The sequence below is a fragment of the Alosa sapidissima genome, chromosome 10 (assembly GCF_018492685.1).
Source record: "Alosa sapidissima isolate fAloSap1 chromosome 10, fAloSap1.pri, whole genome shotgun sequence".
Lineage (NCBI taxonomy): Eukaryota > Metazoa > Chordata > Actinopteri > Clupeiformes > Clupeidae > Alosa > Alosa sapidissima.
The window spans coordinates 979,667-992,983 of record NC_055966.1 but is presented as its reverse complement, the minus strand read 5'-3'; the positions used below and the strand labels follow the sequence as shown (position 1 = coordinate 992,983).

Genomic DNA, 13,317 nt, shown 5'->3' with positions numbered 1-13,317 from the left:
TGTTAAAATAACATTCCTGCTAGTTAAATCAAGATAGAGCACTTCAGAACATGACTGCCCCCAACAACAGTTGGACAACACGAACATAAAACTATAGAAGTGCATGGCTAGTAATCTCTACATGTAAATTCCAATGTAATTTTCTGATTGGCAATTTTTCCTAAACTGACAATTCAATATCAAATGTGTTCCTTTTTGACATAATATTTAATTGATTTCAGGTAAGAACATGACTGTGATGGATAACTAAAAGCTCTGCTTTTTACAGTGTATTTCATGTGTACACTGCAATGTTTAGAATTAATACTTGAATAATCTCTCAAAATTCTTGAGGTTATTACTGAAATGTAAATAGTTACGTTTATAATTAAATTGATGTTACAAATTTACAGTAATGATTAAGGCTGTACATATAGACTGTATTAATGTATTTCAGGTATTATTAATCTAGCAGTATTGGAAGCCACATATACTAGACATAAAGATAAAAACATTCTGAACAAATTATATGGCTTCTAAAGTGAACTGGCAGTTAACACTGAGTGCATTAAACACTCTCCTTGTAATTTTGTTTTCCTGAAGAAAATCGATTATGCTTTCTCTATATTCAAAAACAATATCCATTAATAATAAGGGGCCCAGTAGTAAGACTGGTGATATAATATATTGTTTTAAAATGACAAATGATCAAGCTAATTGTGGTTCCTAGACATAGAGAGAGTCACAAAGAAACAGTGTCTGACCATATGGCACATGTCCCCCAGAGAGAATGGCAACCCTGGGCAGGACCTGGTTTCTAAACTGGAGAATCCATCAATGTTCTACAGCGCAGTCAAGAAGGACAAACACAGTCTCAGGAAGAAAGTGGTGAGAAATATTATGCAACAACTATGATGATGCCTATGGAATGAGTACAAGTAATAACAGTCATTTGTGTTAAATATTGACTTTTTCTTCACTTATGTGGTGTTCATGCATTCCATTTTCACCTCTCTACTGCCAACTGGAGTCATTTTTTTATTCACTGGCAGTTAATTGATTTTCTTCATGTGATAAATAACTGGGCCACATCATGTGTACAGTACATTATACTATTCCTAATCCCTTAAGTATCAATAACAAATGAAAAATGTGCAGGAAAAAGGTATACTAAAACATGCTAGGAACAGCAACATAGATAGAGAAAATAACAATATAATGAATTACAATGGAAACCCCATCAAATTATTTATTAATCATTTTATTGCCTACATGGATGTCATTGTCGACCTACTGGTTCCTTCTGTTCCCTTCAGGACTTTTGGGCTTTATTAGTAGCATACCTTGGGGTTTTACAGCATCCCTGTAAGACTATGATTAAATAATCTCAATAATTATTGTGCAGAAAGGGTACAGTATTCACGTTCAATTTGATTCTGAAAATATGTGAAAACAATGGTCACTCATTTAATTCACTGATTCCTTTTAGTTGCTGTAATGTCCTTCAGTGTGAGTCTGTGTATAGGCTTCAGAATAGATGTGTAAACGCCTCCCGGAAGGCAGAAGAGACCTGTAACGTCTCCCGGAGGGGAATGGGGTGAACAGTCTGTGGTTGGGGTGAGAACAGTCTTTGATAATGTTGGGCGTTTTACGCAAGCAGCACTTGCCCTGGATGGCCTCGATGGAGAGGAGTAGGGAACCGGTGATGAGATGGGGAGTTTTCACCACCCTCTGCAGTGCTTTTCGGTCGTATTCTGGTGTAACCTCCATGTTTCAATCTCTAGTGTTTGAGCAGCTGACCTCTGACTTCACATCCAAACAAGCACAACTTACATGTCCAGTCCATTGCTCTGCATTTTCAGTTTTCCAACTGCAAAAAGAGAAAGAGGGCAAAATTGTTATCAATATGCATCTATTGGCCATGTTTAACTAAAACAGCTGTTATCAGTGAATTTGAGAGGCAATGAGGCATAAGTTTGTCACATTAAATGATAATTTAACTTATTCCTCCAGAGACTTAATTATAACTAAAAATATCACGATTTGGCAAAGTTGCACGTGTGCATTACATTTGTACTTAACGGTTATGCAAATGTCAGGCTAATGATGTGAGCGATGCACCAAAGCTACTGAGAAAAGACATACATAAGATGGACATTTTACAGAATTAATAGGCCTATGCAGACATCAAAAATGCTCTAGACTTGAAATGTTAACGCTAAAAACAATCGCCTTTAAGTAAGGTGCACCATTTAAGTTACGTTGGAATTATATGAGCCATTTTGCACCTCAATAATGGCATGTTCGTAGAATTGAAATCGTTCAAATTCCACTGCAGCCTTTTGCTAAATCACAACGAAAGATTTTAGATAAAAGACAATGGCGGTAACACTCCATAATAAGGTGCCATAATAAATAGCAAACTAGTAATTACCTAATCCTTTGTTAATATTTGTTAATTGTTACTAAAATATCTATTTGGCACAAGTTAATAGTTTTTTCATCATTAATTAAATATTAGTTGTTTGCATAAAATCTGTATGTTAATGTTTTAGCAAATCTATTAACTAATATTGTATTAATATATGTAAATAGTTAACTACATATATTTTTTTGCACTAATTAACAGTTATTTCTTACATCATTTAAATATTAAATGTTTATTTACAAACTAATGCTAATATAAAAGTTAATGACATATTATTATTTATCTAGCTTTTCTGATTAGCTTTGTGGAGAATTTATGGAATTTATGGTTTATGGCTTTATGGTCTTGTGGGGTGTACAAGGCACCCTACTGCCAGTGGTTGGTTGTGTGAGAGTTTGCGCTCCTCTTCTTCCACTTCATCCTTATTGGATACTTTTGTGGTTTGCTGTCCTGTAATTGGTGACTCTCTGTCTAGTCTTTGAAAATAGTGTACTCTTTGCCTTTGGAAGTACTATTTGGTTGCTGCTTGAATTTGGTGAAATTCAGGGGAGGGGGTGTAACAGGGTTAGAAATGTAGTTTAGTGTTTGTATGTGATTTTCGCCGTAATTAAGCAGCTTTATTGAGATTGGTGTTTTGGAGCCCCCTTTGGAGAAACACTATACTGCAGCTCTGCTGCGTTTTGTCCTTGTATTGTTGCCATAGCCGATCAGAAGCGGTATGCATTGCATTGCGTAGGTTGACTGTATAAAGCACTCCCCACTTTGTTTTAATTTTGTAACTGTAAAATGTTGTTTAAGTTGAAAACTTCGATATACCACCTGTATTATGTTACTTTACATGTATTGTTAAGATCTGGGTGCAATTCTAGCAACTTAGAGAACGTTTATTAATGTTTTCATTATGACCACGAGTTCATACACATTGAGTCTAACGTGACTACCTGTAAACTCCGCTAGCAACTTTCCATGCATTCAGTGTAGTTTAGCTTAGTGTGCATGGAAAGTGCAATTCAGTCTAGCAGGAAATGAATGTACATTTAGTTTAGCATTATGTTTATGCATTACCTCCGTATGGTCTATGTCTGTGAGTGTTTAGTGAGTCTCAGAATATTAATAAACTCGTTCTGTGCACCTGAACATTCCATGTCGCATGTCTCCCTTGCTAGTTGGGCTGACGGTGATGGTGTAGGAATGATGCTTGTAATATAGCCCATTCAACTACTTGTTGTTTTGTTTTAACTTTTCCTAAAGGAATAAATGTGATAAGCCAGTTTTGGTCTCAGTCCCTACACCGTCTGACTAGTTATATATTAGGGGAGACCGGGGCTGGTTGGAACAGGGGCAGGTTGAAACACTGTTAATATCCAGGTTACTAGAGGGAGCTGCAACAAAATTCCAACACTAAACTGACGGCCTTATTGAGTAGAGTAAACTCACGTATGTAACTGGTCTCCAGGTCATTAAAGGGGTGGTTCAGGATTTTGGACATAGGACCTCATTTCCAAGTAAGCAAGTGTGATATTTATCAGTGGAGACCGTTTTCAACACGTTTCATCCAGTCGTTGTAATTTCAGAGTTCGCAGGTGCTAGGCTAGCGCAAGTCAACGGTATGTGCTAGCCTGCCACTAAAAACAGTCTTACCTACTCCAAAGGACACTCGAGGCAAATTCCAGACAATCGATGTAAATGTCTGTGTTGATAGAATAGTGTAAGAAATACAACTACCCTCGCATCGCGTTGCAATAGTTATACTTTGTTCCCTGAAGTTGGTAGTAGTCATTTTGCATCTCAGCGGCGGACTGATATTACCAAGGCTACTACTAGGTATCCCCATTGGAGTGCGCTTTACTGTTTACTTTTTGGCGCAGTACTACTAACTGGAGCAAGTATAATTCCGCCGCTGCTAAGACACTAGTCCCTCAAAATGTAATGCGATCGTTGAAATGCAAGGATAGAATAATGTTAGAAATAAAACTATCAATACAGACATTTACATCGATAGTCTGGCGTTATAATTTATATGCCTTGAGTGTACTTTGGAGTGGGTAAGACTGTTTTTAGTGGCAGGCTAGCACATACCGTTGACTTGCGCTAGCATAGCACCTGCGAACTCTGAAACGTGTTGAAAACGGTCTCCACTGATAAATATCACACTTGCTTACTTGGAAATGAGGTCCTATGTCCAAAATCCTGAACCACCCCTTTAACCCTTTAGGTGAGAACAACATTTTAATTTTGTAGTGTCAAAACTTAGAATATGCACCTCCCACTAAATACATCCTAGAAGGGTAATAGTTAGGGATATATAAAAAATATTCATTATAATTGATTGCTAGGGGACTCATCTATATCTTAAAATGAAGTTTGAAAACCTGAGGTGACTGATATTAGCAGGCTAACAGCATTTGTGCAAAAAAGTTTCACCTAATGTGGGCTGGGCAGGTTGGCACACTGATTTTGGGGTTGGTTGGCACATATATTCCCTATGGCCATTTTGTGACCCCGTGCATGGGGCAGGTTGGCACTCGTGCACAACACCACTTTAATCATATATAACTCAAAACAAGGGATAATTTGTTGACATTGAATGTATACATTTTGTAGCTGAGATCCCAAGCTTTCAGTTAATCACAATTTGACAATTTCAACGCATTGTAAGACGGAGAAATATAGCCGAGAGTGAAAAGTGTTCCAACCAGCCCCGGTCTCCCCTACTAATTAAGCTTAACCAACTTTATTATAAGGGTCCCCCATACTGATAGTTATATATTACTAATATATTAATTAAGCTTAACCAACTTTATTATAAGGGTCCCCCATACTGATAGTTATATATTACTAATATATTAATTAAGCTCAACCAACTTTATTATTAGGGGCCCCACACTTATAGCTGTATACTACTAATATATTAATTAAGCTTAACCAACTTTATTGCAAGCGGTTCCGGCGCCGACAAGAGTGGCAGCATGTCAAGGTAGCGTCGTGTTTTTTTCTTGAATTTGCCCTTGGGAATCGATAAAGTATCTATCTATCTATCTATCTATTGTGGGTCCTATGGAGAGTGGTTCATATTGGGATAGGCAGAAGCACAGTTTAATAACAATTAGATAAATAATAATAAGTCATTAACTTTTCTATTAACATATAATTTGCAAATAAACATTTAACATTTAAATGATGTAAGAAATAACTGTTAATTAGTGCCAAAAAGACATTTAGTTAACTATTAACACATATTAATACAATATTAGTTAATAGATTTGCTAAAACATTAACATACAGATTTTATGCAAACAACTAATATTTAATAAATGATGAAACAACTATTAACTTGTGCCAAATAGATATGTTAGTAACAATTAACACATATTAACAAAGGGTTAGGTAATTACTAGTTTGCTATTTATTATGGAGTGTTACCGAAAATGGCTAATTTTCTCAGTCAGTAACGTTACAAGTACAATTATCCAAATTGTTTTAGCAATACAGTAGGAATATCGATGTAAACCATACATGGTTTAATCTTTAACTTAGCATGCTAGCAAGGGCTTTCTCTTGGCTAACGTTACAACTAAACTTCATTAAGGCACGAAGATAACTGCTATTGGCAAATTTATACAGCCTAGACACCAGATGCCACCACTTCCTCATAACTTCGATAACAAAAAAATACCAAAGGGCTTAAATGCCTAGAATATTTATTTTCTGCTCTGCATGGTCTGCTCGAATATCAGTTAGCTGCTAACTGTTAGCTCATACAGTATGTCGGTCACTTAGCAAGTTGATGAAATGAAACCGAATGTGCAGTTTTGCACAAATGCTGTTAGTTCAACCTATACTATAAACATTTTACACATTAATACATACTGTAAACTTACCGGACAGAGCAAGTCACTGGTGAAGCTACGTTACACTTCCGTCCCAAAAGTCGGCTAGCATCTACACACCGTTGTGAAAGGTGAACACTGCTGACCTTTAGCCTGACGAGCCAGACCCACATTAAAATGTAGGGTCTGGGCACTCACCGTTCGCAGTGCTCAGTCCGAGGGGCGGGATAATCAGTTGTCTTTCAAATTCCCTCTGCACGCAATAGGACAGCGGCAGCGCTATGAGTCCCATGCGTTTCCCACCAGCGGAGCTAGTTGGCTAGTTCAAACGTTTGCCAACTTAATAAAAGCTTAACTCGTGTCACACTGTTCGCCAACAGCTTATTCTTATTCCATCTTATTTGTTTTCAAGTAGCAGGGAATTCAAGCCAAACCGTTGCAACTCCATCAATCATTATGTTAAGCCCACCTAAAGACTCTATCGATTTCGATTTCTGGAGCTCACAAGCCAATGGAGAGTTGCTAGACTAGCCCTGGCAGGGGCGCGTCTAGATTTCTAGGCTAGCTGACCTTGGTTGTGGAATGCAGAATGCTCCCTCTGCTGACTGAATCGCACTTGTGCACTTGAGTTGTGAAGCTTACTCGTGTATCTCAAGTTTTAGACCCCATCGATGCAAGTTCGGCACATTACTAATGTTACTCTGTCATGTCTTGACCCTAAGTCAGGGCTTGAAAGCTTGCATGTACATGCAGTCAATGCACACAGTCTGTACAGATTTAAAATTTTGATGCTGTACAGTCCATTTTGATGCTGTACACCATACAGTACCTGTCAACACTCCTGTTTTTCCCGGGTTTCTCCCGTATTTCAAGGTCATCTCCCAGCACTCTCCCGTTTTGTTATTTCTCCCGGAAAACTCACGTAATTTGCATGGCCATCAAACTTCATTTTAAAATCATTGATCCATTCAGGTTGCCAGATTGTGTATGAAATACACCGTACACATACACGATCACTTAGTTTCAATTTCAACCGTTTTGTCATAGGCTGAAACCTGGCAACCCCAAACCAAGGAAGCGGGTGCCGACTGCGCAGCCTGAATCTCGTCGTAAGCAAGCGGGCTAGTTGAATGGCCTACTCCAGAACTAGCTGTTGTGAAATTGTTGGGAATTTAATTAATTAACACATCACATAAACTGTTATTGAGTGTTGTTGATACACTGAACTTGTGCCCTCGGAACCAAATCTGACAGCAAGCAGCTTTGGAGTTCTGGAAGTAGGCTGCAGGCAGGCAGCTGGTGGATACATAACTGGCATGCGTAAGGTAATGGTAAGGTAAAAGGAACGACCGAAATGAAACACGTGTATGAAACGTATTAAATATGCAAACACAGATCCAGTATAAACACTCCCCCCCCCCGAAAAAAAATCTCCCGTTTTTGGAAAGCTAAATGTTGACAGGTATGGTCTTACACAGAGGAATCACAGGTGATCTTAATGGTAATATAACTGAAGTCATCAAAAAGAGGAAAAAGATCATGTGATAAGTAAAAAAAAAATCCTTTATTCCGATGACTAAAAATCATCGAAATTTGTGTCAGACTGCTTCCACAGAAGTATACTTCCAGCGTTACACTGTGCATAACAAAGCTCCATCAACACCTTTCACATCTGGAAACACTACAGTCCCCCTCGACATCCCCCACTCACAAGTCTATTTCTAACAGTCAGCTGAAGATGCAGCTAGAGAGACTGCTCCAGAGCAAAGCTGCAGGTCTTTGATTGCATCAATGACAGGGTCCTGATGGCTTGCCGGATTCCACAGCATCTTTTTAACCTTTAACCTGAGCCAGAAGATGGTTCAAGTAAGTCCTGTGGACATCTTTACTTGGTCCTGTGTCAAAAAATTCTCCATCTGCTCTCGATGACCATAGACTGGTTGCCTGGTTGCTCTTATGTGACCACTTACCTCGATTAACTCCGGCTTACTGCATCAAATTTTGGGGAGTCAGTTAGTTTACTGATCCAATGTTGTTAAATAACTATGTCCACGCGTACGGGGGTTTGAAACGGAGATTGTTCCTTCGTATTGCAAAATAATCAACAAATAAACATCAAATATGTTCTTAATATCCCTTGCAGGACTAGGCCATCATGCTAACCAATTGATGATAACGTGTTAACCATATGCCGTTATGGGTCCGTGTATGATTCACTCATTTGAGAATCAAAAATCAAAAAAATTACTTGTTATTTCATTATTTGTGATACAAACAAACAAATAATGCTTTATTTTTCAAACTTTTGATTTCATGGTCAGAAACAGATTTTGATATTTATTTTTTCTGATTGCTGTGACCTGGAAATGATTTATGGACTTCCATTGCCAGCTGCTGCTTCTGTTTTGTAGTGTTAAATTAGACTACCAGTCCGATCATAATTTTACCATACACACAATTTAACCTTAAGACAATGGCAATATTTAAATGTCCACTCAGACAGGGTTGCATTTCCCAAAACCATAGTTGCTAACCTGTTAGCAACATATGGGCTCCTTACACCAAACAACTTTGATGAGATTTGGGAAAGATTCTTGAAAGATTGGAGTCTTTTAACTAATGCCCCCCATTCATGCTTTACTCAAAAGACTACAATCTTTCAAGAATCTTTCCCAAATCTCATCAAAGTTGTTTGGTGTAAGGAGGCCATTAGTTGGTTGGCAATGGGAAATAGGAATGGGAAAGTAGTAGAGTTTTAAGTCACAGACTATGATTTTGCAATGACTAGGGATCTTGCAGGGTCACTATTTACAAGACTGCAACAAGATTCCTTAAAATTATTACCCATCGTGCAATAGATAAACAGGAACTGAAAATTATAGCCTATTAAACTCAAAGTCGTATTTTCGTGTTTCTGCAGCATTGTTTCGTGCGTGACATCCTTAACCGATATAGAGTTGTTCTGTCACGTGGAAGAGCCGACTAAATATGTATAAGAAATTACAAATATTATAAGAATAACAAATAATTATAGGCTACAGCTGTCGCCCCTTCCTGTTTGGTGTTGGAGAGAGGTCACTATTGGATTTGCCAGAGGCGGATAGAGCTTCATTACTTGAGTAAAAGTACAGATACCCTTTGCTAAATTTTACTCAAGTACAAGTAAAAGTACAACAGTCAGATGTCTACTTAAGTAAAAGTACTGAAGTACTTGTTTTTAAAAGTACTTGAGTATCAAGAGTATAAGAGTAGCCTACATTTTCTAAATATTCATTACTACTGCCACAGTTTACATTTACAGAAACGTCCTACATGGAGTTATGAAAAATGTTAATGTTAATACCTTGGAGAATGTAAAAGGAATTGAAAGTAAAATCAAGTCATTTTCATCTTTTTACCATGTTGCCAGGGATGGGCAGTATTTCTAATACATGTATTTAAAATACGTATTTCAAATACAAAATACTATTTTGTAATTGAAACACTTGAAGCGAAAACTATCATTAACTTGTTCAGAAACAGGTTGGCACATTCCCACGATGGACCTGCTGCGTCTTCATCCATTGTTTCGTCCATGGTTTCATCTCGTATCTAAATCTGACCATGGAGTTGACTTTGGCGGAAAGGTGATTGCTGATAGGCTGTCCCAATCAGTGGCGCCTGCACAATCCAATCACGTTTGAGAGGGAAACAACAAATTGAGGGTTTCCGAGATTTTTCTTTTTCCCTTTTTTTTAGAAGTAGTAACGGGTACTCACGGTTATGGATAGAAATGTAGTGGAGTAAAGAGTACAATATTTGCCTCTCAAATGTACTTGAGTAAAGTCTACGAGAAAGTCTTGAAAGTCTTAAAGTCTTGCGAGACCGTATGGAATAGTCATTCCACTAAACCAGTGGTTCCCAAACTTTTAACAGGCATGTACCCCCCTGAGACATTATGATCTTCCGGAGTACCCCCAACGCCTCCAATTGTTAACAAGTTTTTTTAAATCGTTTTATTAATATTTATTTTTGTCGTGAATAGGATCATAAACATATGATACAAATCTCATCAATAGTCAACATATGATTTTGATTGAATTCAGCACATTTGTAGACCTATCATATGTTGTGCCTATCATATGTGCTGATTTTAAATAGATCTGCACCTAATCTCACACACAATTATCTTGTTGTCTCGAAAAAGCAACACTTACCCTAATATTGTTAAAATGACTCAATAAAACAACATTTATCCTGCAGAGGAGAGGAGTTGCTTATATCTTGTGACAGTGCGTCTTCAGCTGTGCTCCATACGTGTCTATCGCCTCTCCCCTAATCACTTTTAACCATCATTACCAATTTGCAAATGATGGTGAATAACTACTCATCATGAGATATACTTTGTAATATCTTTATTCTAATTATGTTTCCCATTGTAATCGTGCAATTTGTAATGTTTTGCATGGACGGGCCCAACCCCCACCACCCCCCAAACATGTACACTTTAAAACTGAACATATCAACTATAATTCGAAGTTGTTTGAAAGACAGAAATCTATTCAGAATGATAACATGTTAATTAATTAAGAATGCAAGTCCAAATGATTAAAACACGGACAGTGCAAACACTGATCCAAGCCTAAACAATTCTGAACAAACAAACTGTTAGCCTATAGGGTAGTATATTCTATAGACGAATAATGCTATTGCACATATTTATTTTGCATTAATGTTAACATTATTAATTAACATAAAATTATTTACGAACGAGGCAACGTTTTGTAAGCTGATACTTTCAAAGACAGGTGGACGCCATGCCACAGTGGTCTGATGACAGACATCTGCCTTTTACATTAATACACAGGATTAGATGTTAAAATCCCTTGTGCCAAAATCCAAGGTAAAAACACATTCAGAAGCCCCTGCTCAAGTTTAACTTTAAAAAGCACACTACCCACAAATCCGCCAACAAATGGTCACAAGCACAATACAAATGGCCCATCCAACAACAGTAGCCTATATAGTATGTGGCATGTCATTGGGGTTATCAAGTGGGCACCCTCATTCACCGATGTTTCGTTAAGTTAGGCCCACGACACCTCATGAAGGCTTAACAGTGAAACCAGCGTCCTGGAGACACTCCCCTCCATGCTGCCACCATATTACCACATTGAAATATCCAATAGCCAAAATACTCTTAACCAGCCCAGGCATGGTCAAGGTTGGCTAGGTTGGTCCGTCCCGTTGATGTGGACTGAACCATAACCATAAAAAACATTGGCCAACCAACCATCAACCTAGGCACAGCCCATCACAAACACAAAACAAATTAGCCAGTTAGCTTAGGCCCCATCCCAAACACAAAACAAATTAGCCAGTTAGCTTACGCCCCATGCTGCCACCATATTACCACAACAAACATCCAAATACCCTTAACCAACCTAGGCATGGTCTAAGTTGGCTAGGTTGGTCTGTCCCGTTGATGTGGACTAAACCATAACCATAAAAGTTTGCGTACACTGTAGCTGGTTTCAGAGCGGTCCTTCTCCGCTCTATAGTTCGGCCAGCTGCGCTGAACACCCGCTCGCTGCTGCTGCTACTTGCTGGGATGCAGAGGACGGATCTTGCCAACTTTGCAAGTTTTGGGTACACCAACCTGTTAACCTTCCACCATCCCAGCAGATCTCTGTCTTCCATGACATGCCTCTGTGAGATGTACATGGTCACTTCATCCTCATCTTGTCTATTGTCATTATCTTGGTTTTCCCACTCGGCAAAATCAGGGTCTCTCCTAGGCTTGGCTGCTGGTGGTGTGAAGCCTGTAGCGCTCACTGCGCTGTCAGTCTCTGCATCCTCTTCCTCAGACGGCAGCAAGCTTCGTACATGGGCATGCACACCAGAAATCTCTTCAGGTGACATTTTTCTCAATTGGTTGAATTTTGGCCATAGGAAAAGACCAACAGTATGTCCTTGCTGCCTAGAGTTAGTGGGAGAGGGCTGGCAGTGTCTCTTCAGTCTCTCAACCCAGAGACAAACCAAATTCAGGGTGGTATATTTGTCCCCTTCCAGTTCTCTCTGGGCGTTGTAAAAGGGCTCCAAAAAGGTGACCATGAAGCTCAAAATGTCAGGCTCAATGATGTGCTCTCTCTCACCGCGGGTCTCCAGCTTCTCTTGCAGCTCTGATAGGTCCTGCACTGACTTGAGTGTCAGGTAAACTGTGCTGAATATGGTCTCCACCATCTGTAGAACTGTCTTCGATAGCTGTGCAGCCAGTCCTGATTGTTTAACATATCTCACCAGCCCCTTAGCTGCAGAGATGACGTCTCCGATATCGGGAGCGTTTTCGGCCAATACGTCTAGATGCAGACCAGTATATACTCTTTTGATCCCGTGAGGGAAAGCCTCTGCATTTATCCCAATGCGTGAATTAGTGAAACACACTCAGCACACAGTGAACACATAGTGAGCTGAAGCACACACTAATCCCGGCGCAGTGAGCTGCCTGCTACAACAGCGGCGCTCGGGTGCAGTGAGGGGTTAGGTGCCTTGCTCAAGGGCACTTCAGCCGTTCCTACTGGTCGGGGTTCGAACCGGCAACCCTCCGGTTACATGTCCGAAACGCTAACCAGTAGGCCACGGCTGCCCATGCCGAAGTACGGCCTCCTGTAAGACTCCAGGGCTTTGATTATGTTGCTGCCTTCATCTGTCACCCATACTATACGGTTCAGGGAGCTGGGGTCAAGGCCGAATTTTGCTCACTAGCAGGCGCAACATCTCGCGTCTGATATTTTTTCCAGTTTTAGCTTCCTCCACCGGAAAGACCGCTGTGGTGAGAGTTTTGTCAATTAATGTGAAGTCAGCGTCCCTGTAATGGCACGTAATGGCTATGTAGCTGAGCTTTCTGTAATCGTCAGTCCACATGTCCGTGCTCATCCCAACATCTCCACTCTTTAAAGCATCTTTGAGATTCTCAATAAAAGCTGCACCAACAAGTTCTTGAGCTAGGCCTTGAAAGCCCACTCCGCTGACGACATGAAATGCCCTAATGTCTCTGCAGCAAAACTCTACACATTTTTCTGTAACAGCTTGCTTCGTTCT

The 13,317-nt window shown here is 39.4% G+C and overlaps 1 protein-coding gene and 1 long non-coding RNA gene across 6 annotated transcripts in view; one reads left to right on the top strand and one right to left on the bottom strand.

Moving 5' to 3' along the window:
* mag (myelin associated glycoprotein) overlaps positions 1–13,317 on the top strand; it is a 103,317-nt gene that overhangs the window by 79,425 nt on the left and 10,575 nt on the right. For 3 of the 5 annotated variants that reach the window (XM_042107508.1, XM_042107509.1, XM_042107507.1), the window contains exon 9: positions 765–867. The exons of the other annotated variants lie outside the window; for them this stretch is intronic. In XM_042107508.1, coding sequence (XP_041963442.1) covers positions 765–867 — 103 coding nt within the window. The remainder of the gene's footprint in view (positions 1–764; positions 868–13,317) is intronic. 5 annotated transcript variants of the gene reach the window in all.
* On the bottom strand, positions 1,720–6,451 carry LOC121721009. The gene is made up of 2 exons (XR_006034724.1): positions 6,289–6,451; positions 1,720–1,849 (listed from the first exon to the last, which is right to left on the bottom strand). It is a non-coding gene; the product is annotated as an uncharacterized LOC121721009 (long non-coding RNA).